Source organism: Equus przewalskii, chromosome 8 (genome assembly GCF_037783145.1).
Source record: "Equus przewalskii isolate Varuska chromosome 8, EquPr2, whole genome shotgun sequence".
NCBI classification, from domain to species: Eukaryota; Metazoa; Chordata; class Mammalia; order Perissodactyla; family Equidae; genus Equus; species Equus przewalskii.
Window position 1 is genome coordinate 23,008,233 of NC_091838.1, and position 26,116 is coordinate 23,034,348.

General features: G+C 39.4%; 1 protein-coding gene across 13 annotated transcripts in view; it reads left to right on the forward strand.

Moving 5' to 3' along the window:
* The window catches only part of ASPH (aspartate beta-hydroxylase), a 208,968-nt gene that overhangs the window by 160,872 nt on the left and 21,980 nt on the right, over positions 1–26,116 (forward strand). For all 13 annotated transcript variants that reach the window (XM_070630515.1, XM_070630517.1, XM_070630519.1 and 10 more), the window contains one exon: positions 4,280–4,417. In XM_070630515.1, the coding sequence (XP_070486616.1) occupies positions 4,280–4,417 (138 nt within the window). The remainder of the gene's footprint in view (positions 1–4,279; positions 4,418–26,116) is intronic.

Genomic DNA, 26,116 nt, shown 5'->3' on the forward strand with positions numbered 1-26,116 from the left:
ACCTGGTTCCTAAGCACACTGAATCCAATGGCTAATTGCATAAATTACCTTCTGAAATATTTAATACCAAGTTTAAGATAAACACGTGTAGCTATAGTAATGACAGGTACTGGCACAGAAAATGTAGTAGCTAAAATAAGATACATGTTTTCTTTGTGATTATTACTTTTTTCTGAGTACAATGTCAGCTTCTTTAAACGTAACATTAGATCATTAATCATGACATCATATACCGTAAATTCCCCAACCCTCCTAATCCACCATGATTTACATGACGTTGCTGGGCAGCGAAGCCTGCCTTTCCTGTCCTACACATCTCAGGGCTCTGTGCTGGGCTCTCCTTGGAGTCAGGGATAAAAGGATGAAGTGAGACATTGAATCTTTGTAAGCACTGCCTTCCGTAAATGTAATAAAGTGACCTCTAAGGATAACACAGCTTCAGGTTTCTAAAATTAATAAGAACATGGGACCATTTGGACAATTGAGGATTCATCGGAGCAAGGGGTTTTGTGACGGGGTAATTGCCAGCTAAAGACATAAGCCAATTTGGAGTAATAGAGATTTGGATGATCGACACTGTTTTCTTTGTATGTTTCTCTATGTCCCTACCTTTCCCCCTCTAACCTACCAGTAAGTCAACTGAAATAGAATGAAATATGAGGGGTGAAGAGAGAGAAGGGAGAAAAAAGTGCTGATCAGGATCTCTTTTGTGTTCCTTCATTCTTTTAGATGTAAATGTCGGTATCTCTTTTGAATGAGAGGGATAAGAAAGATTTTGCTACAGTATCTAACACTGGATAAATGTTCATATCTGATTGCTATAAATGTAATTGTCACTAATTAATTTATCTTTGAACATCTCAGGGTCTGGGGCGAAGAGAGATAAAAGCAGTCTGATTTATTCTCACATCTTAGATGAAAACAGCCCTTACTTCAAGGGCAAAGAATGCACTATTAAACATTTGTTAAGAACTTGGGATTTGAACCTGTGGGACTGTACTATCAGCTTAATTACCTTTAATATACAAAGAACAGTGCAGTTCTTGAATTTTAAAATTTCACAAGGATTCATCGTTATAGGAGTACAAAAACAAGCTTGTCGAAACCCCATGTTAGTATATTCCCAATGTTAGGTGTTCAATGTGTGATTTGATGACTCTCATGCTCTCAGTTTGCATATTGGGAAGCAAGCATCCTTCATGTTCTTATGCATGAAGCTCTGCTCCAGGCACTGAAGCTGATGGGAAAATTGTTTTTGAGGAAGATTTTTCCAACAGGTTTGTTTTGTATGGACAGGAAGAGAAAGGAAGACAAACCAGCGTAGTCCTGCAGCAATTCAGCCTCAGCTGGTCCCAGTATTTCTGTAACTCGCAAATCCACATTCTAGCTTACGTCTCCTACTCAAAGATCAGATTCATATGTCTACTGCCTGCTTAGTGTCACCACATGATGTCACAGAGACAACTCATATGTCTTCCTCTAAACCATTTTTCTTCCTGGCTTCTGTCTCTCATTTGATGGTGTTGCCAACTTTCCAAGATGAGGACTTGAATCAGCTTTGGCTCTTGCCTGTCCTTCAGCAGGCCCCACTCCTCACTCCAGTCTAGTCAGGCCACATTCTGGGACGTCAGCTTCCTCCTGTCTTTGGTATCCATCTCATCTTCCCTCTTGCTTGGTCAGTGTTGTCATTTGTTATCTTCCACTTCAGCAATGGCTGTAAGAACCTTATTGTTGCTTCTTGCTTTAGTCTTACTTTCTTCCAGGCCATCCTATGCTCAAAAACCCCTCAGTGCAGAATAAAATAAAGGCCATTTCCAAGCAGTGGCATTCACGATCCTCCGCAGGTCATTTGCAGCCAACCCTTCTCACAAGCGCGTCTCCCATGCACCACTGTGTGCTGCATTCCAGCCGGAACAGACTCCAGCTGGGGCCGTGTGTGGTGGGCGTGTTCCCAGGCTGGGGCCTGGCTTTCTGAGTTGGAATCTTTTGGCACACTATTTCTGTGTAATGAATGTAAGTGTGTGTGAACTATCCTGGCAATAATGTGAAATATAGTAGACATTGATATAAAATATATTTAAGAAGGTGCCCCAGGTGTCCTTTCTGTCTATTTTAGTATTCCTGATTAGAAATATACAAAGGTAAGAGTAAAGAGGAAATTTTTGGATGATTCTAACTTGATCATTGATTTTTCTAGCAATTTTTATTGTCAGGTAGTTTAGATGTAAAATTAAAAAAGGCAATCTGGCTGAATTCGTTGCGTCCTCTATATAATTGAAGATATCATTGAAGATGATTTTTTTAAAATTCCTGATATATCATTGTCACAGTTTTGTTTCCCTAAAAGTCAAATGGCAGAGGAGTATAAAATCAAGGGTCCTGTTTGATAGACTAATACTAACTTTGAGTGTCAGAAAAAATCTTATAGATTATTTGAACACACCATTGTAAGCAAAGTCACTTGCCCAGGCATCCAGCGTGGTGAGCGTTAAGGCCAGGACTAAAATCTAAGACTTCTAAGTCCTGAACTAGAGCTATGAGGTTTGCTGTTTTGATTTTCTTATAGTAATAATTTTTTTCCTCACTATTCTAACAATATGCCTAGTCCTTAAAATGAATTGCTGATGATTCGAAAATTAATGGACTGCAAGAGTTTCAAAAAATCATCTGTTGTAATTAATATTGTTGTTCACTTTAGTACTGAAAAGTATAGGAAATAAAATCCTAAATGTAAATTGGACAAAAATACCTAAAAGTCAAATTAATTTCAAAGGTAGAATGCTATGTGTTTAAAATCAGACAATTATTAGCCATTTGAAGTTTCTGGTTTTTAAAGAAACTACGTTATGGCTACTACTTACAAATATTTCAAGAAAACCATATAACAGTAATTAGCATATGTGTTCTTAATTTGAGATATTATTGAGAAGGATAAATAAGAAGATCACTTTTGGTAAATTTTTTTTTAATGCTACAAAGATGAAAGGAGAGTAGACCAAGTTGCCTGGAGCCTGAGTTACAGTTCAACATATTTAGCCTTTTTAAACCTCAGTTTCAGCGTTTTCTGAGTGGAGATATTTGGGGTTCTTGGAAAGATGAAATGAGATTACACATGTAAAAGTGAGCGGGAAACTGGAAGTGTTGCTGAGAGTATGAGGTGGTGCTGCTGTCACCCTCGATTTTCTAATGAAGGAAATTTTGACATAGGAATTTTAAAAGACTTTTGAAAGTTATTTTTTACATTTCAGTTATATCTAGAGTTTTATGAAGATTTTCTTCTTGGATATCTTCTTAATCCGCTTGATATTAACTGCCTGTGTTTAATTGATCAAAATGTGTGTTCAAAATCACTAAGTAATCATTAGATCAGAGTTATAATAATAGGCGCATACTGTCAAGTCCACCGCTAGACTCGGCTCCCATTCTAAAGACAGTGGAGCGTGCGCGGGGCACGAAGCACGTGGGACAGGCCACTAGGAGAGCATATGGTTAGGGCATCATTTGAAGGAGACATATGGAGCAGCAGACTCTGCAGCCAGCTGTCTCTGAAAAGGCTAGTCTTCTTGGAGGCAAGTTGTATCATGTTACAGCCAGCCTAAAGCCACAAATGTTATCCCTTATGGCAGGAGAAAAACAAAAGGGAACAAAAATTCCCTTTTAAAAAATCTAATATTGTTTATCACTATATTTATTGCCAGCTCAGAATAATATTTCCTTTCTGTCTACTTAATTTAATGGAGGGTTTACACTCTGGCACTTTGAGGTAGCCTTCTTAAATGTGGGCATGGAAAGAATGTACCTGTGAAATGATGTTGCTCTCCATTTTAGCATTCCACTTCAGTAAATGCAAATATCTTTGAAGAAATTATTAGAATCAGAATCCTTTCCTTTTAAAGGAAACATAAAAATAGAACTTAAGAAATGAAACCTAAAATATAAATATAGTCTACATTAGTGTCTTAAATTATTTATCCACTCAACAAATAAGTCCTAGACTCTGTGCTGGACACTCGGGGGGAGACCAACATGAGCGCAGCGTGAATCTTGTATTCAGAGACCTTACAGCCTAAGAGTGAAAATAAAATACATACATTTATTTATAATAATAGATCATAATCAGATACCCAGTCAACAGTATTTTCACAGTGTAACAGATTTGATCACCTGTCTAGCAAGGTCTTTATTTAAATGTCACAAAGTAATACCTTATTTTTAGTGACTTTAATTTTAAAATTAATAAAAGTTTCATTGGGAGTTCAATCTTTCTGAATTCTTTCAGGCGTATAAGTGGTACGAGCTTGGGCACCAGAGGGGACATTTTGCGTCTGTTTGGCAGCGCTCCCTGTACAACGTGAACGGACTGAAGGCCCAGCCGTGGTGGACCCCAAAGGAGACAGGCTACACTGAGTTAGTGAAGGTGAGTGTCAACCTAGACTTCATTGTCCCCTAATCGTTATCTGTTTCCTTCTCAAAACCAGAGAATGCTTCTCATGGAAAGGAATGCCAGGGAGGACACAGATTTTATTTCCAGTGAAATTTCCAAAAAATATTGCAAAAAGAGTCTTTTATTCTCACTGGCCAAAGTTGTTGAGATGGTGAAGAAAGGAATTTGTCTTGAAGAGCAGTTCTCAAACATGTTGGCTTCAGGACCCCATTATGCCCTTATGTAAACTTACTGACACCCCGAAGAGTTTGTGTGTGTGGGGGGGGTTATGTCTATCAATATAACTCTTAGAAATTAAAACTGAAGAAAATATAATATTTATTTATGAATTCTTTAAAAGTAAAATAATTCCATTATATGTTAATATAAATAACTTTTTAAAAATAATTATATTTTCGTAACAAAAAAATGAAGTGAGAAGATGGTAATTGTTTTCTATTTTTACAAAACTCTTTGATATCTGGCTTAATAAATGATGGCATTCTCACTGCTACTTTTCACATACACCCATTACAGCAGGGATATCACTTGTCATGTAGCCTCTGGAAAACTCCACTGTGTGCCTGTGAGAAAATGAGCATGAAAGGAGCAAGTAACATTCTTGTATTATTAAGAGAATAGTATTGATTATGCAGACCCCCTCTAGGGAACCCCAGGTGTCCCTGGACCACACTTTGAGAACCACTGGTCCTGAGCCTATAAAAGAATTTGATATAGTTTTAGAAAACGTTGGGTCAGATATGTAGGATAAGGAAATTATGTGATTCTAACAACTTAATGGCTTAAAAAAGAAACAAAAACTTGGAAGCTTTAAGATTAGTAGATTAAATCCAAACCATAAGAATGTCTCCTTCGTGATCTTGGTACAGGCTGGTCAGACATTCACTATTGCTTTGGTGAGCTCCTTCTTTTTAGACATGTGAACAAAACGGGAGGTAGATTAAGTTTCAGTGATATTCTTTTCTACTCAAAATGTAAAAGATGTCATCAGTCTGGGTTAGCTGGACTTCACATGTCTGGCCTGAGAATCTAACTGCTTATATACATTCTCATGTAAGGAAATACATTCTGGTTTTCAAACAACTGATTTTATATCTCCCATGTGTGTTTTCTAACACCACCAAGCAATTCTCAGTGGACACTGACTGAGTGTCCTACAAATTTAACTCAATTCTGACACTGCCTGGAGATAGCTTCAGATGCCATAGGTTAAGGGCTCAGCCCCAAAGACTGCCCCCAACTTCAGATGCCAGTAGCAGGTCCAGATTGTCACCTGTGCTTCTGACTGGCTGACTACAGAATCAGAGCTTCCCACGACCCTTTCCTCGGGTTCGAATAATTTGCTAGAGCAGCTCATAGAACTCAGAACATTTACTTTCATTTACCAGTTTATTCTCAAGGATATTGCAAAGGATACAGATGAGCAGCCACATGAAGAGGCACATAGGGCGAGTTCCGGAAGGATCCCCAGCACTGGAGCTTCTGTCCTCATGGAACTCGGGTGCACCACCCTTCTGGCATGTGGGCACATTCACCAACCCAGAAGCTCATTAAATCTTCTTGTCAACAGTTTTTATAGAGGTTAACCTGTAGCACTCACTTCCGTTTCCAAGTGGTCGGTGGGTGGGGCTAAAAGTTCCAACCCTCTGGTCACTTGGTCTTTCTGGTGACCAGCCCCATCCTGGTGTTCTCCAGGGGCCCCATGCTAAGTCACCTCATTAGCATAAATTCAGGTGTGCTCAAAAAGGGCTCCTTATGAATGACAAAAGGCACTCCCGTTATTCAGGAAATTTCATGGATTTTAGGAAGTTTGTGCTGGAACCACTGACAAAGACCAAATATATTTCTTATGTTACCACAGGCCACCTCCTGGTTTTTAACCACAGATCCCTTAAAACAAAAGGATCATAACAGTTAACAGACCCTGCCACGTTACTGGAGTCACATTCAGTCATTAATAATTAGTCCCGTCTATCATCTTATCATATGAAAATGTCTCCCAGGGTGAGGCCAGTGAGGTTGGCAGGCCTCCATTAGATCTTGTCAGGTTCCAAAAGTGGGAGTGATCTTAGCAACATATGGCTTCACCCTTTCAGACAGCTGGTATTGTTGAGTTAGACAATATCGTCTCTTGCGTTGAGCCTCTTTTGAGGTGTTGCTGTAATATTGGATTTCCCTCATTGCATTATTTATTCATTCCCTTACCCTCAGCTACTGTTCCTCCTTTTCTTCATTTGTACCCTAACTTTTCCACCTTGGGAAAGGACTTCAGCTTTAGCCACTGTGCTGCTCTACATTGCAGGCGGCAATACTAGTCTAGCAAATACCTCCCCCTCTGTCCACTCCCATCAGATGGGGGAAGGTCACACAGTGCAGATCCAGTGGGCTCTTTTTACCACCAGGCAATATAGCTACCTTCACTCATTAGGCAAGAAGGGAAAAGCAAGAGTAACAAAATTGGTCATTTTGGAATCTAGGCAATGGATATATGAAGGTTTCTTAATACTCTTCTCTCTACCTTTAGGTATATGTGTTAATTTTTCAAATTTTTTTATTAAAGAACGTCTTGGATAAAACGTGTCTATAAGACTTATAAGACCTCACTGATTAATTTGGCCTACTGGGGGAAAAGAAAAGTTTCAATGTATTTACATTAAATAAGTCTTACTTGACCATGTTTATCCTATATTTCATTGCAAAAGCACCCTTTCTAATCACCATAATCCACTTGTAAAGTCATCAGTTAGCCTTTGAATATTTCATAGATCAGAAAACCTTAGTGTGGTGACAATGAATGCAGATTGATTTAAAGAGGCTCTATTCCAAAGCAGAAGCAGTACAGGAAAAACATCTTGCTTGATAAATCTACTCTGATAAATTTTGTACCGTCAGTGATTCTTTGCTTTGTAAAATTCCATCCTTCTCAGCTGGTATCATGCTGAGCTCTCCTGATTTTCCTCTACCACCTAATCTTTTTTTCTTGATCTCTTTGTGAATTTATTTTTCTACTTTTAGCATCCCTACTTTTAGGATGCTTTCAAGTTCAAGTGACAGAAATACAACTGGAGCCTGGCTTAAGCAATAAGGAATGTGATCATCGACTCATGTAGAGGAAGCTACAGGAGGGCAGGCTTCAGGGCTAACAGAATCAGGGGGAAGACGTTCTTGGCTCTGCACTTCCTCCTTGCTCACCTTTGTCCTTGTGCTGGCTTACTGCACAGTGGCTGCCAGCAGCAACTGGAATGGAGGGTTGGAAAGTGTTTCAGGGCTTCACAACATCGTTGAGCCACCACATCAGCCCTAAATGGCCTTCTAGAAACCTCCTAGCAGACCCCTGTCCTATTGGTCATAGTCATGTCTCATAGGCAGTCACAGTTACAGGGGAGTCTGAGACTCCTCCTGAGTCCAGCAGGAGAAAGCCTGTGCCTCTCCATCAAGCAGGGACCAGAAATCTCCCTTCAGGCTGACTGAGCCAGTTTAAGTCACATTTCCACTCAGGATGAATTTCTGGCAAGAGGCTATGAGATTTTCCTCAAAACACCAGATTAACACCTGGAGCCAGAAAAGGGTCAGATTCCTCTAAATTGAATGGATTATCTAGAAAAGGGTGAACACCCAAACATAATCAGGGGTCTCTTAGGAAGGGGGAAGAGGCACAGTGAATGTTTGGAGGCGACCTACTGTGTTCAGTGCCCTCCTGACTGGACGTGCACTCACACCCAAATGTTGTTCTCTGCTTTCAGTTGTCCCTTTCTTATCATTCATTTTCTAATTTTCCACTCTGGTTCAACTGCAATTAAAGTTTCTACCAAAGCTGTGCTCCCAAAATATAATTCTCACTGTTTCTGTTCTGTCTCCAGCTGCATAGAGACATTAATATTCAATGTGAAAATTGATTTATGCTGTAATCTCATGGTTAATACTCCTTTCCAACTTTATAGACTTGTCAATGATTTTTAACCCAAAATACCAGGTTTATTATTCTGTCCTTATGTCTTGCCATTGTCCTTTACTGTCTTCAGTTCACCTACAATTCCTCCTCCCACTAGACCTTTTCATATGGTAGTGTCCTCTCCTTTACCCCTTCCCTTTTTCCACCTTTCCTATCCCCTTCACAGCCAATCCCTATTTATCCTTTAGAGGTTAGATAATTGTCACTTCTTTTTGGAGGATAAGGTAGGGATTTCATCCTTGCTGGCACCCAAATTACCTTGTACATCCTTTTTAAGCACTTAACACACAGTATTTAATGGCTCTTCAGTTCTCTGTAGCCCCATGAGATCATATGCTCTAAGACAGCAGGGCCCATGCCCATCTTTTTCCAGGACTAGCACAGTATCTAATACATGATAGGTGCTCAGAAATTAGGTTTGTTGTATGAGTTCCTATAAACTTTCTTTTCTCTAGTTGTTTCATAGATGCGTCAGAAGACTCAGGGATATAAAAATCTTACTATTTAGCATTTCTTACATATAAGCAGTTGGCACAATTAGCATCCTTCTTGGCCTTCCCTGAATGTGGGGAAAATTCTCTCTTACTGCCACTGCACTGGGACAAGGAGGCCTAGAGAAGAGAAAGATCCCCTCTCCCTGCTATTTCAGGAGCAAGGGATAAGGTCATTCTTTTCTAGAAATTGCTGCTGCGTAATAGGGAAGGATATTTAGAATGTTCAGAGTTCCTGTTGAAACTTCAACCATTTAATTGCTTATATAATATAAGGGTAGTGATGCAGGCTGGGCAAGCCGAGGAGTAGAAAGAAAGATTTCTTAGACTCTCAAGGTCTGGTGGTAGTGCTCCTTTATTCAGAGAATAGCATGGGGACAGGACCCATGGGCAGTGAAGAGCTGGAGTGGGTTGAGGGCAGGGAAAAATTTATAAGGCATAGGTATGTGAGTTATTTCTTTACAAGACAAAGGAAAGATCATGTAACAGAGTTATTAAAATGGTAGCAGTGCAGGTGGGTCTGGTTATGGTTATTAGGTGGTCCTACAACATTGGCTAAGAATCAGATCAGATCAGGACAGGACGTCTGATGCTTCCTGGAGGATGATATAAATCAGTATGTAGGGCAGGACGCCTTGGGCTTTTCTCCCTGGGGCAGGCTTAATCCTCATCAGTAGGACTTCGGAATGGCAGAGAAAATATCTTTATAAATCTATCCCTCCATAAAAGTACTGAAAACACAGAGGAAAAAAACGTCAAAATCAACTTTTTCAGAACTCTGTACATTAACCAAAAACTTACAACAATCTGAGGAGCATTTGTTCAAGAAAACTGGCTAAACCTCAGTAAGAACAGCAAGATTTGGGGGATAGTAATGTGACTTACTTTCGTCCATTCCTCCCCAGCTCCAGGGTAGCCTTGAAAACTGATTATCTCACAGCAGTAGCTGTGAAGACCACAGCCTTGCAGGCATTAGTGGGGGCAGATCAGGTTTGGAGCACTTCAAAAAGTTCCATACCAAAAGCATTGTCACTATTTATTTATCTTGTCCTGCTTGGAAAACCCCATTCTCAGGACATTGTTTTTATTTGACCTAACTCATAAGTAAAGCTTTATCCCAGGCTGTTAGTCAAAACAATCAGTGGCAGTTTCTTTTTAATATCATAGCTGCCTAAGGTAGCAGTACCAATTGGGGCAAGCAAGAACCTGTCCCAAAAAAAGGCTTAAAAAAGATGATCTAGTGAACGGGATGCCCGTGAGGGGCTTTGAAAAGCCGTGACATATTCCTGGGGATGTAGAAGGCCAATGCATGTACAGGTAGGCAGGGTGGTGTGCACGCCCAGGAAATACCTGAGAGGGCCACGGTCTTTCACCTTTGATTGACCTTGAGGCTCTTCGCAAGCAAAAAGTGAAAGCTAATGCAGACTTATAACCTGCCTGAGCATTGCAGGCAAGCCCCCAACCTCACACAGCCCCTCAACAAGAGAGAAAGAGTTACTGGTTCAAAGCAATTAAGCAAATCTCTGACCATTCATTAGCTGACCATTAAGTTAACCAAAAAGAGGCTTTAGTGATCATATATTACAATAGAGTAATAGGGACTTCACCGAGTTAATCCAAAGAATCACCAAACAAGCAAATAGCAACAAAAACAAAAATCACCAACTACAGATGCTGGGGGAGGGGTGAATCTGATTTCTAGAGTTGCCACATTATATAATCTAAAATCCAGTTTCAAGAAAAATTACATGACACACAAAGAAACTGGAAAATATATACATAATAGGAAAAAATAGTCAATAGAAACTTCATGAGGGGCCCAGATGCTGAACTTACTAGACAGAGACTTTAAATCAGCTATTATAAATATTTTCAAATAAGTAAAGGAAACTATGTCCAAAGAATTAAAGGGAATTAGGATGACAATGTATCACCAAATGGAGAATAATAGCAAAGAGACAGAAATTATAGAAAAGAACCAAATGAAAAATCTGGAGTCAGGAAGTACAACTCTTTAAGTAAAAAAAAAAAACTCACTAGAGCAGCTCTACAACAGATTTGTACTAATAAAGAAATAATCAGCAAGTTGGAAGATAGGTCAATTGAGATAATCTAAGCTGAGGAACAAAAAGAAAACAGAATGAAGGAAACAACCTGTGATGCACCATCAAGAGTACCAACACATGCATAATGGGATCCTTAGAAGGAGAGGAGGAAGAGAGATGGCAGAAAGATTATTTGAAGAAATAATGGCTGAAACCTCCTAAATTAGATGAATAACATTAATCTACACATCCAAGAACTCACTGAACTCCTAACAGGAACTCAAGAAACATACCTAGACACATCATAGTCAAACTCTCAAGAACTAAAGACAAAGTGAGATTCATGAAAGCGCAAAGAGGAAGGAGACTCATGGCAGAAAAGGAATGTTCAATATGTCCAGCAGCTAACTTCTCATCAGAAATGATGAAGGCCGGAAGCAGTGGGATGGCATTCAAATAGTGAAAGGAAAAGACTGTCAACCACAAATTCTGTATCTGGCAAAACTCTCCTTTGAAAATAAAGGAGAAATTAGGATATTCTTAGATAAATAAAAACTGAGAGAATTTAATGCTAGTAGCAAACCTGCTCTACAGTAAATACTAAAGACAGTTCTTGAGGCTGAAATGAAAGGACATTAGACAGTAACACAAATCTACATGAAGAAATAAAGAGTACTCCTAAAGATAACTGCGTGGGTAAACATAAGAGAGAACAGAGGCATTTTTTTTGTTCTTCTTTTCTTATACCTGATTTTTAAAACAACTGCATAAAGTAATAATTATAAAATGTGTTGATGGTCTCATAATATATAAAGATATAATTTGTATGACTATAATAAGCACAAAGGAGGAAGAGGGAACAGAGCTATATTAGAGCATAATTTCTCCATACTATTGAAGTTAGGTTAATATTTAACTGAACTAGATTGTTTTAATTTAAGTTGCTAATTCTAATACCCAGGGGAGCTAATAAGAAAGTAACTCAAAAAAGTACAGTAAAATAAACAACAAGGAAATTAAAATGATACCTAGTGAACATTTGATGTAAAAGAAGGCAGTAATGGAGGAATAGAGGAATAAAAAAAGATATGACATATAAAGAACAAATAGCAACATAGCAGACATTATCAGTAATTATATTAAATGTAAATGGATTGAATATTCCAATCAAAAGGTAGAGATTGACAGAATGGTTAAAAAAAGTGATTCAACTATATTCTACCTACAAGAGACACACTTTAGCCAAAGACACAAATAAGTTGAAAGTAAAAAGATGGGAAAAGATATCTGATGCAAACAATAGCCAAAAGAGAACTGAAATGACTAGATGAGTATCAGATGCAATAGACTTTAAGACGAAAGGTGCTACTGGAGACAAAGAAGGACATTTTGTAATGATAAAAAGGTTAATCCATCAGGAAGACATACAATTATAAACATATATGCACCTAAAAACAGAACACTAAAATACATGAAGGAAAAACAGATAAACTTGAAGGGAGAAATAAACAATTCAGTAGTAATAGTTGGAGATTTTAAGACTTATCTTTTTAGAATAGATACAACAACTAGACAGTTTATCAACAAGGAAGTAAAAGAATTGAACAACACTGTAAACCAACTAGAACTCACAAACATCTATAGAGCACTCCACTGAACAAAAGCATCTTCTCAAGTACACATGGAGCATTCTCCACAAAATGAAATTAAGAAAACAATTTCATTTGCAATAGCATCAAAAAAGAATAAGATGCTGTCTTAGTTTGCTGGAATTGCCACAGCAAAGTACCACAGACTGATTGGCTTAAACATTAGAAAGTTATTGTCTCAGAGTTCTAGAGGCCGGAAGTCCAAGATCAAGGTTTCAGCTGGGTTGGTTCCTTCTGAGGGCTGTCAGAGAATCTGTCCCATCCCTGTCTCCTAGCTTTGGGGGTTTTCTGGCAGTCTTTGGAGTGCCATAGCTTACAGCTCTCTGCCCACCGTCTTCCCATGGCATTCTCCCTGTGTATATGTCCATCTCCAGATTTTCCCTTTTTATGAGGACACTAGTCATATTGGATTAGAGGCCACTTTAATGTCTTCATTGTTACTTGATTACCTTTGTGAAGACCCTATCTCCAAACAAGGTCACATTCTGAAGTACTGGATGTCAGGACTTTAATATATGAATTTGGTGGGGGACATAATTTGACCCATAACAGATACTTAGGAATAAATTTTGCAAAGTAGTACAAGACTTGTACATTGAAAACTATAAAGCCTTATTGGAGGAAATTTAAAAACATCTAAATAAGTGGAAGCACATCCCATGTTTATGAATCAGAAAACTTAATATTGTTAAGATGGCAGTACTCCCCAAATTGACAAAGTTTCAACACAGTCTCTATCAAAATTCCACATGGCTTTTTTTTCCCGCAAAAATTGACAAACTGATCCTGAAATTCATAAAAAAATACAAGGGACCCAGACTAGCCAAAACAATTTTGAAAAAGAACAAAGTTGGAGAACTCACACTTTCCAATTTCAAGACTTAACTGCAAATCAACAGTTATCAAGGCAGTGTGACGCTGCCATAAGGATATGTCTGTATGGTCAGTGGGATAAAATTGAGAGTCCAGAAATAAACCCTTACATTTATGATTAGTTGATTTTTAACAAAGGTGCCAAAACAATGCAATGAGGAAAGAATTGAGGCTGGAACAACAGGATATTTATATGCAAAAGAATGAAGTTACCTCGTATTGTAAACAAAAACGAACTCAAAATGGAAGTAGGCCTAACTGTAAGAGAGAAAGCTCTAAAACTCTTAGAAGAAAAATATGGGAGTAAGTCATCATAACATTGAGTTAGACAATGTTTTCTTCAGATATGACACCAAAAGCACAAGTGACAAAAGACAAAATAGATAAATTGGATTTCATCAAAACTTACACTTTTGTTCTTCAGAGGACACAATCAATAAAGTAAAAATAAAATCCACAGAATGAGAGGTAATATTTATAAGTCATATATCTGACAAGGGACTTATATCCAGAATATAAAAAGAATTCTGATAACTCAGTAATACAGAGACAAATAACTCAGTTAAAAAATGGGGAAAGGATTTGAATAGATGTTTATTCAAAGAAGATATGTGAATGGCCAGGAAGCATATGAGAAGATGCTCAAAATCATTCATCACTAGGGAAATGCAAATCAAAACCATAATGTGATACCACTTAACACTCATTAGAATGACTATAACAAAAAAGATGAACACTAATAAGTATTGGCAAGTGTGTGGAGAGATTGGAACCCCCAGACATTGCTGGTGAAAATGTGAAATGGTGCAGCCATTTTGGAAAATAGTTTGGCAATTCCTTAAAAAGTTAAACATGGAGTAATTATATGGCCCAGCAATTCTACTCCTAGGTATATACCCAGGAGAAATGAAAGCATATGTTCGTACAAAACTGTGTATGTGAATATTCATAGTAGCATTTTTCATAATAACAAAAAGAGGAAACAACCCAAATGGCCATCTACATGATGAATGAATGAATGAACAAAATGTGGTATATCTACCAAATGGAAGAACAAAGAAGTACTGATACATGGTACGACATGGTAAAACCTTGAAAACATTATGCCAAGTGAAAGAAACCAGTCGCAAAAGACCGTGAATTACATGATTCCATTTATACAAACTGTCCACATTAGGCAAACCCATAGAGAGAGAAAGTAGATTGGTGATTGCCAAGGACTAAGGAGGTGAGGTTGGGGGAAGTGACTGCTAATGCGTAGGGTGTTACTTTTTGGCATGATAAAAATGATGTAAAACTAGGTAGTGTTGATGGTTGCACAACTCTGTGAATACATTAAAAACCACTGAATTGTAAAGGCAATTGAGTAAATTTTATGGTGTGTGAGTGACATTTCAATAAATCTGTTAAAAATGGGAAACTGTGACAGTATATTGTCCTTTAAGTATGTTAAAAATAAGCAAATTTCTGGGGATTGACGAAGAAGATCTAATTTGCTCACCAGTGGGGCAAGGCAGTGAAGCAGTTTAGAGCATTAGCTCCGTAGCCGCATTGCCTGGTTTTGACTTTTTGGTCTATTCCTCACCAGCGATGCGACATCGAGCAACACTTCTTTGTGTTTTGATTTCTTTATCTGCAAATTGCCTATGTAGGTAGATAGTATTTGTTCCATAGTTGTGTAGAAGATTTAATAAGTAGGAAAGGCTCAGTAAATACTAGTTACTGTTATTATCATAATTTATAAATTTAATTTATCTTTTTTCATAGGAAAATATTTTCTAGTTTCTAAAAAAAATAACTTAGAAATCCCATTTTGAATTATTATACATTACTGAAATAATAATATAACAGCTATCATGTATTAAATGGCTCCTATTTGCAATCAGTGCTACCAAACCAGGCCCGTTTGACCCGCCACATGATGTGTCAGTCACCTAGACAGTGAGTTTTGCAGCAGAGAAAGGGTTTATTCCCAAAGCAGCCAAGCAAGCAGGCAGGAGAGCAAATCTCCCTGAAAATGGGGATTAGGGATATTTATGGCATAAAGAGTCAGGGTGGTCTAAAGGGTGGGGATACATGATTGGAGGTAAGGAAAAGTGGGATAATCGATGACCTGCGCAAATGTAGTGAAGCTTCATGGCTCTTCATAGGACTCATGTTCACAAAATGGTAGTGTTAGCATGATCTGAGGGTAGAGTTTTTGGCCCCCCTGATATCAAAGGGTCACCTATTGGACACTCACGCAAGCCTAGTTGATGGGTCGGTGGTTTCAACTGATTGGAACTGGACAAGCAGTTGACTCTCAGTTCCTGAAAAACAACTGGAGCTCCCATTACCATGGTGACCCAAGCATCAGAGATGTTATCTGTAAGGAACCCAGTGGAGTCTGGTAATATATTGCTTATCTACATGACTTTTTTTTTTTTTTTTTTTTAGATTTTATTTTTTTCCTTTTTCTCCCCAAAGCCCCCCGGTACACAGTTGTATATTCTTCATTGTGGGTCCTTCTAGTTGTGGCAGGTGGGACGCTGCCTCAGCATGGTTTTTTGAGCAGTGCCATGTCCGTGCCCAGGATTCGAACCAACGAAACACTGGGCCACCTGCAGCGGAGCACGCCAACTTAACCACTCGGCCACAGGGCCAGCCCCTCTACATGACTGTTAAGAATAGGCATCACAGCTAACTTTGAGCAGGCAAATAACTAAAGGCTGCAATTAATAACTGCCTGGAAAAACAACTTTAGTGACTAGCTACCTAATCATTAATGGCTGTCTGGCCACCAGCTTCATCAGTGTGCTGAGCACTTTTGTATATAATACTTCTAATCTTTACAACAGCTCTGTAAGATAGGTATCATTGTGCCCACTTATAGGTGAGTAAAGTAAGGATTAGAGAAGTTAAGAAGTTTGCCCAAGGTCCAGTATTTACTGGTGACATGGCAGAGATTTGATATGAGGTCTTCTTGTCCTCACAGTACATACCTCCGTCTGTACCCCACTATGCCCACAAAGCTACTGATGTCTGCTCCTGTGTCTCGTGTCCTTCTTTTTTGCCAATCAAGTCTTTATTGTATTTCCCTGGACCTTTTGATTTCAGCCCTGCCTGTTTTAAGTTCTACTTTATTTGAGAAGAGCAAGGCCTGAGCGTTAATCTCAGGGTCCCCAGCAGCATGGATTCTCAGAGTTCATAACATCTTGTGTTTAAAACTTAGTGCTTTGTGATTGTAAAGTTAGCTTTACTTTGCTAACTGCCTTTATTTGCAGAAATGTTAATATCATATCCGGTTATGACTTAAAAAAATAATAATTTCAAGGTGACCACTTGCCTATAATGACTGTGCGGAGAGAGCCTGCTTTGTGAGGAAACCAGGGCCCATGCCCATTCAGTTGACACTTGCACAAAATTTTCTTCCATTTTCAAATTGCTGATTGGAATATTATGGATTATGGATCATCACCCAGGCATTAACATCTTAAGGTGGAAACCTTCTAGATCTGGTAGCTGCTGTGTTTGGCCAAAATCCTTTTAGGATAATTACGCAGATTCTGGCCCTTATATGACAATTAATAGATAGCACATTTTCATTTAAATTATTCTCATTGTGTGTTCCAGTGACATGTAGAGTGCAATTTTCTTGAAGGCATGGGACAGTGTTCAGTAAAATGCATCATCTGTGTTTTTCTCTTTTGTTGAATTCTCATTGTTCCTCCTCCTTGTGGAGTTTGCAATTTTGCAACTCTGTGTACCAGGGTTGTTAAGAGGTTATGCAACTCAATGAAAACAATTAGAGAAAAATATTCCAGTAGAGTTTTCTCTGTTGGGTGTGTTTTCATTAAAATTGAGTAGGTTGCTGCCCAAATCACAAATATCAAAGCCGTAGGGTGCCTTGGGGGTATTTAACATAGAAATTGAAACAAAAATGGATTAAAGGCTTTGCTAGGTTATAAATAGGAAAGATCTCTTCTAGCCAGAGAAAAGCTACCATACCTAAAAATTTTGCTTTTCCCTTTTTCATCCACAGTATTCCATGGCTAATTTAGATGTAAACATGCATGCACAGAAATTACTGTAGTCACACTGAAAACACAACAGCCAATAGCAACTGAGAATTATAGTTTAAAATATCCCTTTTGGATTTGTTTTTCCTGCTGCCTAACTTGCATTCATCACTGGGAAAGGGGGGAACTATTGCAGCATTTTTCCGAGTGTTTCAGAGCAGCTGCTCTGATATAACAAATAGCATCACAGATAAGTCTTCCTTTCTTCGTGTTGTAGTTTTATTACAGTTGGAGGAGTGCCCAGTAATATTTTGCCAATGTTGTGACACAGTGCATAAGAATGATTGATTAGAATGATACTCTCTCTGTCATTTTCCTTCAGACTGTGGCTTTTATTAATTAAGAAATCCATTGTGTATGAATAATGTCACCTGGACAAAAGACTTATATAGTAATACATTAGCGGTTCAGCATTTCTATCTGTGCGATTAAATATTTGAATGTTTTCACTGAACTAGTTTTGAAATGAAAGGGATTGAGAAAGAAGCAAAAATGTCAGATTATAGTGGAATTAAGCTGCAAATTAAGAGGATTAGCAATTACATGGAGAAGTATCATAGTATAAAGAAGTGCTGAAAGCAATTCCTTAAGATTAACATAATAGTTTAATCCTATTTTTCTAGACCAAACTTTAAACTTTTTGGATTCCAATGATACTTTCACTAAAAATGGCAACAGAATGACAATGGGAGTTCAGAGAACTCAGACAATTTGAGGATTATGTGATTTAAAGGCAAGCTTTTTAAAAGGGGCCCTACAATTAGAAGCAGGCTAATTCTGCCCTCAGCTCTGACACCTTGGGCAAATCATTTCCTCCATCTGAGCCTCCGTTTCTTTATTTTTAAATGACAAATAATTACCTCAGTTCCTCCTCTCCTACAAGGTTTTAATAAGGCTCAAAAACAAAGCAGGATGCAACACAACCAAATCCCACCATTGTGGGTGTTCCTGTGTGTGTTTAAATGTGAGCCTTTAGTACGAGTCAATACTCTGCTGAGGTTAAAGGACTGCATATGATGCCAATGATGGCAACATAGCAAGAGAATAAAATGTTTGATAGTCTTTGAATTATTTCAAACGAAAAAATTATTTTCTATCTCAAAGTGAAATCGGTGAGTTTTCAGTATTTGTCAATGTAAAAAGAAAAAGCCTAAAACTTGGCTTTATCTGTGACTCCCTTTGGGGACTCCCAGTACAGTGTTTGCTGTTTCAGACTAATTACAAACTGTACCTGTAGGTTCCTGCTCCGTGTGCGGTTCCAAAATTTTGAATCCTGTAGGTCATGATCTATGTCTTACATACGCACAGATTGATGTCTTAAATATAAATATGCACATATTCATTGCAGATGAGTTATTTGTTTATCAAGTGATTTATATTATATATACACAGAAGCCTCCTCATCAGACTTTCCGCCCCTTGAGATTAGGCATTCTGGGACTTTTGCTCGCAGCTGGAGCTCCCTCAGGACTCAGCTCAGTGCGCTATTCCCTGTAGGCAGAGCCAGGAAGGGACGATAGTACCTTGTCTCCCCTTTTACCTTCCTCTGACTAAGGATGTCGGCCAGTGTCCTTGGCCCTCTGAGCCAGGGTATGAGGCATGTGGGTCTCCTTTGCCCTCAGAGTCCTTGAAGCCCTCAGGCTGGATGTTTCTCCTGACAACCTGGAATATCTTTTCTCCTTTCTCTGAGGAGAAGACATCCTTTTTCTCCTGCTCTCTAGAAATAGCAAAATTCAGTTCCCCAAGACTCTTCTCTTGCCCAGTGCTCAGTGCCTAATGTTATCCTTTTCCTTCAGTGAGGATAATGAGAGGCTGAATATACAGATGGACAATGGCCAGGGCACGTATAAAGATAGAACCTTGACCTACAACCTGAGCAAACTGCCCGGGAAACCAACCCATACAATAATCGGCCCAGGAAGCCAGCCTGCTGTCAGTCAGACTTGCAGGATAGCAGGAAGATTGCTGTCTCTAGTGACAATCTAGGAAGCTAACCAATGACTTTTGTAGCAATTAGCCCAAAATGGCCAGGACTTGATGAATAACTAACAGCTTCCTTGTCCCCACTTCATACTTAGGGCCAACCAGAGAAAGACATTATGTTCCCCTAACCGATCACATAGGACACCCACTTCTAGTCAGCCCACCTACAGCTTCTCCATGCCAACAGCTCCCTCAGGGCACACCTGAAGTCTTCCCTTTTTTCTCTGTAAAGCTTGCCCACTTCTCTGCCAAAATACAAATGATGGTGGCTGACTCCCTTGCTACAGCAAGCTCTGAATAAATACGCTTTGATCTTCCATTTCGTTGGTCTTTGTGTGTTTCCACGATAAGAAATGTCAAGTGTTTTCCTTTTTTTTTGACGACGATTAGCCTTGAGCTAACATCTGCTGCCAATCCTCCTCTTTTTGCTGAGGAAGACTGGCCCTGAGCTAACATCCGTGCCCATCTTCCTCTACTTTATATGTGGCACACCTGCCACAGCATGGCTTGATAAGCGGTGCCACGTCCGCACCTGGATCCAAATCAGCGAATCCCAGGCCACCAAAGCGGAACATGTGCACTTAACCGCTGCGCCACTGGGCCAGCCTCCTGTTTTCCTTTCTTTGTATTCAAACTTGGAAAACAGGAGATCTGATTAAATTGCATTAGGACCAGCAAGAGATTGCTCCTTTAATGCTACTAATTTCCTCAGAGATTTTATTAAAATTATTGCAAAGAGAGTTTGCTGTGAAAGCATTACACTCACTGTGGTGTTTGCTTTGATTTCATAACTCCAGCTCAGCATTCAGGGGGATCCGACCCCTCGGGGATTCTTTCTTGGGCAGAGTATACTGCTACCCATGTCTTAGCATCATGGTGTAAAGTATAGGCATGCTTTGGCTAAGATTTAAGCTGATTTTATCTCTGAAAAAATTAGATATGTGGGGCCGGCCTGGTGGCGCAGCAGTTAAGTTCGTACGTTCGTTCCACTTCAGTGGCCTGGGATTCACCAGTTTGGATCTCAGGTGTGGACCTACATACCACTTGTCAAGCCATGCTGTGGCACGTGTCCCACTTATAAATTAGAGGAAGATGGGCACAGATGTTAACTCAGGGCCAGTCTTCCTTAAAAAAAAATCGGCTACGTAATTCCTAAAATAATTAACTATAACAAGCATATTCATAGCCAATTAAATAAAATTTAGTATACATTGTCCTAATGCACCATTGTTATCAATTCATTCTAACTCCAATTCAGTGCATAAACTTTACCTAGAATAGTCTTTGACCACATGCCTTGTCTGAATTTAGACTCAGAACCTTTCAAGGTACATACACATCTCTGGGAATCCTTAACTGCCGAAGCCTGTGTTTTCTCAGTGCCGTTTTTTTTAATAGCTAATCAAACACAGTTCCTTACCTCATCTTGTTTGTGTTCATCTGAGCTCTAGGAGTCCTTCTATTATGTTTTTTCCACATGTTACAAGCGTAGCTCTTCTTGCCTTTTTCCATGGCTGTTTTATTTTGCTCCTATAAATTTATTGATTCCCCTGTTGATATGAATTTATTCCTAATGTCCTTCCATCTGCTATTTGCTTTGTTAGCTGAAGCTAGTTCTAACTTGAATCTGCATTAGTGTTACTGGTTGATTGTGTCTCCCCAAAATTCCTACGTTGAAGCCCTAACCCCTTCCCACCAGTAACTCAGAATGTGACTGTATTTGGAGATAGACTTTTAAAGGGGTAAAGTTAAGTGAGGCCATTAGGATGGGCCCTAATCCAATATGACTGGTGTCCTTATGAGAAAAGGAAATTGGGACACACAGAAGGGTTTGTGCACAGACAGAGGAAGGACCATGTGAGAGCATAAAGAGAAGGTGGCCATCTTGCAAGCCAAGGAGAGAAGGCTCAAAAGAAACCAAACCTGCCAACACCTTGATCTCAGACTTCCAACCTCTGGAACTGTGAGACAATAAACTTCTGTTGTTAAGTCACCTGGTCTGTGGTATTGTGTGATGGCAGCCCTGGCAAGCTAATAACCATCGTGAAGAAACTCCCCTTACTTAGCGATCTGCAAGGTTTACTAACTGCCTCAGTAAACATATTCCTCTGGATGGTCCTGTTTTCCTACATAGAGGAAAATATTTAAAGCTCAGTTAGATGAATTTTGTTTCATTAGGACAAAACTAAAGTGATTTTATCTCAAGCTTCAAGCATCATAATCAATTGCATCATCATCTGAGCACGTCATGGAATCGGGGGTATACCAACCAAGTGATGCAAGGCAAGAGTATAGGCCAAGAGGTAAAAAGACATTGTTAACAATAAATCAATGTATGGATTAGCAGAGTTTGATTTAAAATGTGTGATGCTGAGAATTTTTTCTTTCTTCTCTCTCTGCCATCTAACTCCATCACATGAGACATTACCTTGAGTTTGGTGATCTTTTGAAGACACATTTGAGGGGCTAATAAAGAGCTTTGCGGGCTAATAGGATTTTGTTTCTAAACTTCCCTAGAAGGTTGGATTACACATTACATGGTCATTCTAGTCTAAGAGAAAAGAAGGTAAATAGTTAAAAATAATCAACTGTTAGAGATGTATAGAAAATATGAGTGAGGAAGGATCAAGTAAAATTGAACACATACATTTAACACCTCCCATGTGAAACCTCACTTAAGTGACAATGAAAAGACAAAAATGGTATAAACCTACCAAAAAAAGAAACAGGAAGGTGGACGGAGACAATAACAGATGAACAACGTCAGCATGTTTTTTTGAAAATGGAAAAGACAAATATCTGACCGCAGAGCGATGAAATCTGAAACCGAAGCACGTGACTGCAGAGGGGCTTCCAAAGAGAAGGAATTTCAGGCACCTGTTATCACAGCAACTCAAGGAGCCTCACGGCCTCCAAGAATAGGCCCGTCCATACTGATGCTTTATGGTGCCCAGTGAAAAAACTGACTTGACACTGCACCCACCAGTGAGGCCCGTCCATCATAGGCCTCGCCCTTTCACATGGAACTTCCCATCTCTATCTCAGTTTTATTGGACTAACAGTCAAGGATCACCAAACCCTGGAGAGACGCTTCAACATGAAAGAAGACACAGAACACAACAAACCAAAAGAGTGCTGTAGCTCAGGGGAAATGGAAAATGCAGGGAGCAAATGCCAACTTGAAGTAATATCTCTAAGATCCTCAGGGCAGTAAGAGAAGGTAGTGCATCCCTGAAAAAAGAATAGGATACTACACAGAGGAACAATCAAAGGCTCAAACAGGCTCTCAGAGATGAAAACAGTGTGACTTGCAAAAAAGAATTTAGTAACAGTATTGGAAGCTAAGTCAAGGAAATCTCCCAGAGGGAAAAACAGAAGACAAGGATGGAAAATAGAAAAGTTAGGAAAATTGGAGGCTCAATTTAACATGTCCAACATACAAACAAAAGAAGTTCCAGAAAGAATAGGGGCAAAATGGAGAGGAAATTATTAAAGAAATAATGCTAGATAGCCCAGAATTGAAAAATGTGAGTTTCCACACTGAAGAGACCACTAAGTATCCAGCATGTACACTAAGGCACATTTCCATAAAATTTCAGGAAACCAGAAATAAAGAGAAGATCTTAAAATCTTCATCATTATCATCATAGCTGTATTTATATGTATCACAGGTCTTTTTAGCACATTTAATTTTCTTAGAGACTCTTGAGGGAAGTGGCAGTATTTTATCCTCTTTATAAATGAGGAACTTGAGGCACAGAGTGGTTAAGTAACTTGCTTCCTATAACACAACTAAGTGGCACAGTCAGATTTCCAAACCAAGCAGTCTGGCTCCAGATTTTATACCCCTAACCACTACACTATACTGACTTTTATAAACCTTCTAGAGGGAACAAAGAAAAGAAAAGGAATCCAAAAGCCATCAGATTTGTTGTTGTTGTTGGAAACACTTAAAGTTATATATATATATAACACTTAAAGTTATAATGCAATGGAGCAATGCTTTCAACATTCTAAGGAGAAATTATTTACTACCTAAAATTCTGTAGATAGCCAAGCCTTCAATCAAGTGTAAGAATAGCTTCAGATATTTTCAAAACTTCAATTTTACCTGTGGTGTGTCCTTTCTCAGGAACAACCAGAAGCCAATAATCAAGGAGCCCGAAACCCAGCAGAGGCCAAGGGAAGTTCCCTGGTGACGGGTGTCCCACAAGCCCAGACGGCTGGTCCAGGTGAAGGCAAGGCAGATGGCTACTGGAGGGTCATCTTCAGTGAAAGAGAGAAAGAAAGAAATAGCTCATATGATGTTTTTGGCAAAGGTGGAATAGTATCAAGAGATTTTATAGCACTCTGTCAGTGCTATCGAGAAGAGACAGTGATAAGTGCATTAGAAAATTAAGGCAAGGAAAAGGCGGCAGAATAGAAAAATGCTGCATATGAAATGAAGTGTAATCATTACAATACAACTCAAGTGTGAAAATACCGCACTGTCATAATATTCTAAAACCTGAATGTGAATTCACCCAGAGGTATGAAAGATTTGTGAAATTAACTGTGTTGCAAGATGGAGAAGAGCAAAAAGAAGACGTCAACTTGTTAACTTGTTGTCTTCCCTAATAGAAGGATGAGTGATAATGTCTAGAATTAATAAATCAAGAAATAGCAATATTAGCATATTATTTATATGTAAGCAGGTAAATGTCGGAAGAACTATTTAAAGGAATTAGCTGGGAGTTGAACTCCGGAGCAGGGTGGATGAGTAAGAGATTGCTGCTTCCATTATAAAACCTGTAGTAATACTTAACTTTAAAAAATGTATTTTTGGGCTGGCCTGGTGGTGCAGCGGTTAAGTGCGCACGTTGCGCTTCAGTGGCCCAGGGTTCGTCGGTTCGGATCCTGGGTGTGGACATGGCACCACTTGGCACGCCATGCTGTGGCAGGCGTCCCACATATAAAGTGGAGGAAGATGGGCATGGATGTTAGCTCAGGGCTAATCTTCCTCAAAAACAACAACAACAAATTAAAAAATAAATAAATATAAAAAAATAAAGTCAGGAGTAAAAAGAAATGTGTATTTTTTAATTGAATGAAAATAGTACAGGAAATCATTAAATAAGAATTAATTTGGCTTTGCCTCTCTAAAGACTTTCTGCAAGTAATCGGATTGAGAAGACTTTAACAATAGTACTTAGTGGTATTTGAGGTTGAAGAGAAAAGTGCGCCATCCAAGTGGGATGATGAGACCCCCTGGGAAGTGAAGAGAGTGCCCTGAACTGGATGAGGATTTGGGTTAAAGAGAGCTCGAGTGGACTGTGGGATTCATGAAGCTTGAACCTGGGAAGTCTGCTTGTAGATGACTGGAGTGCCAAATATAGCCGAGGTTTAACTCAAAAGGCAGGTGCTGCTGATGGGTTTCTGAAGCCATGTGGCACGCTAAAAATAATCAAATCTTGGGCTGGCCCCGTGGCCCAGTGGTTAAGTTCGAGAGCTCTGCTTCGGCAGCCCAGGGTTTCACCGGTTCGAATCCTGGGGGCAGACATGGCACTGCTCATCAAGCCATGCTGAGGCAGCATGCCACATGCCACAACTAGAAGGACCCACAACTAGAAATACACAGCTATGTACCTGGGGGTTTTGGGAGAAAAAGGAAAAATAAAATCTATAAAAAAAAATAATAATCAAATCTCTGTTTTCTAAAGTCTGTGTAGTCAGAAGAAGAAATGTGAATTTGAAGCTGTTTTCTGGACAAGCAGAAGTTTCTCTTTTTCAGTCTTATGAAATGGATGAATTTAGGGTCAAGGAAGTAATATTTCAGATGAGACCTTTAAAAATGTAGGCATGGCCTGTTCTGTGTGAGCCTTCAAGTGCCTATTGGAATTTCCTAATAAATGGAATTCTTTGCCATCTCAGACAACTGAGTAATATTACTGTAGAGAAAATTCATCTCTCTTTTCTCTCTCACACATGCACACACATATGTAATTAGGTTTGGTCTTTAATCCCCTGTAACTGATGTGGGCTCGGCGAGCCAAGGAGTTGAAAGAAAGATTTCTTGGACTCTCAAGGTCTGGTGGTAGTGCTCTTTTATTCAGAGAATAGTATGGGGACAGGACCCATGGGCAGTAAAGAGCTGCAGGCATGGGGACAGGACCCATGGGCAGTGAAGAGCTGCCAGCATGGGGACAGAACCCATGGGCAGTAAGAGCTGCCAGCATGGGGACAGAACCCATGGGCAGTAAGAGCTGCAGGCATGGGGACACAACCCATGGGCAGTGAAGAGCTGCCAGCATGGGGACAGGACCCATGGGCAGTAAGAGCTGTAGGCATGGGGACAGAACCCATGGGCAGTAAGAGCTGCAGCATGGGGACAGGACCCATGGGCAGTAAGAGCTGCAGGCATGGGGACAGGACCCAGGGGCAGTGAAGGGCTGCAGGCATGGGGACAGGACCCATGGGCAGTAAGAGCTGCAGTGTGTTGAGAGTTAGGGATAAATTTAGAAGGCATGGGTACGTGACTTATTTTTACTAGACAAAGGAATGATGATGTAAAAAGTCATTAAAATGGTATCAGTGCAGGTGGGGTCTGGTTATTGTGTGGCCGTATAACTTTGATATGCCTCA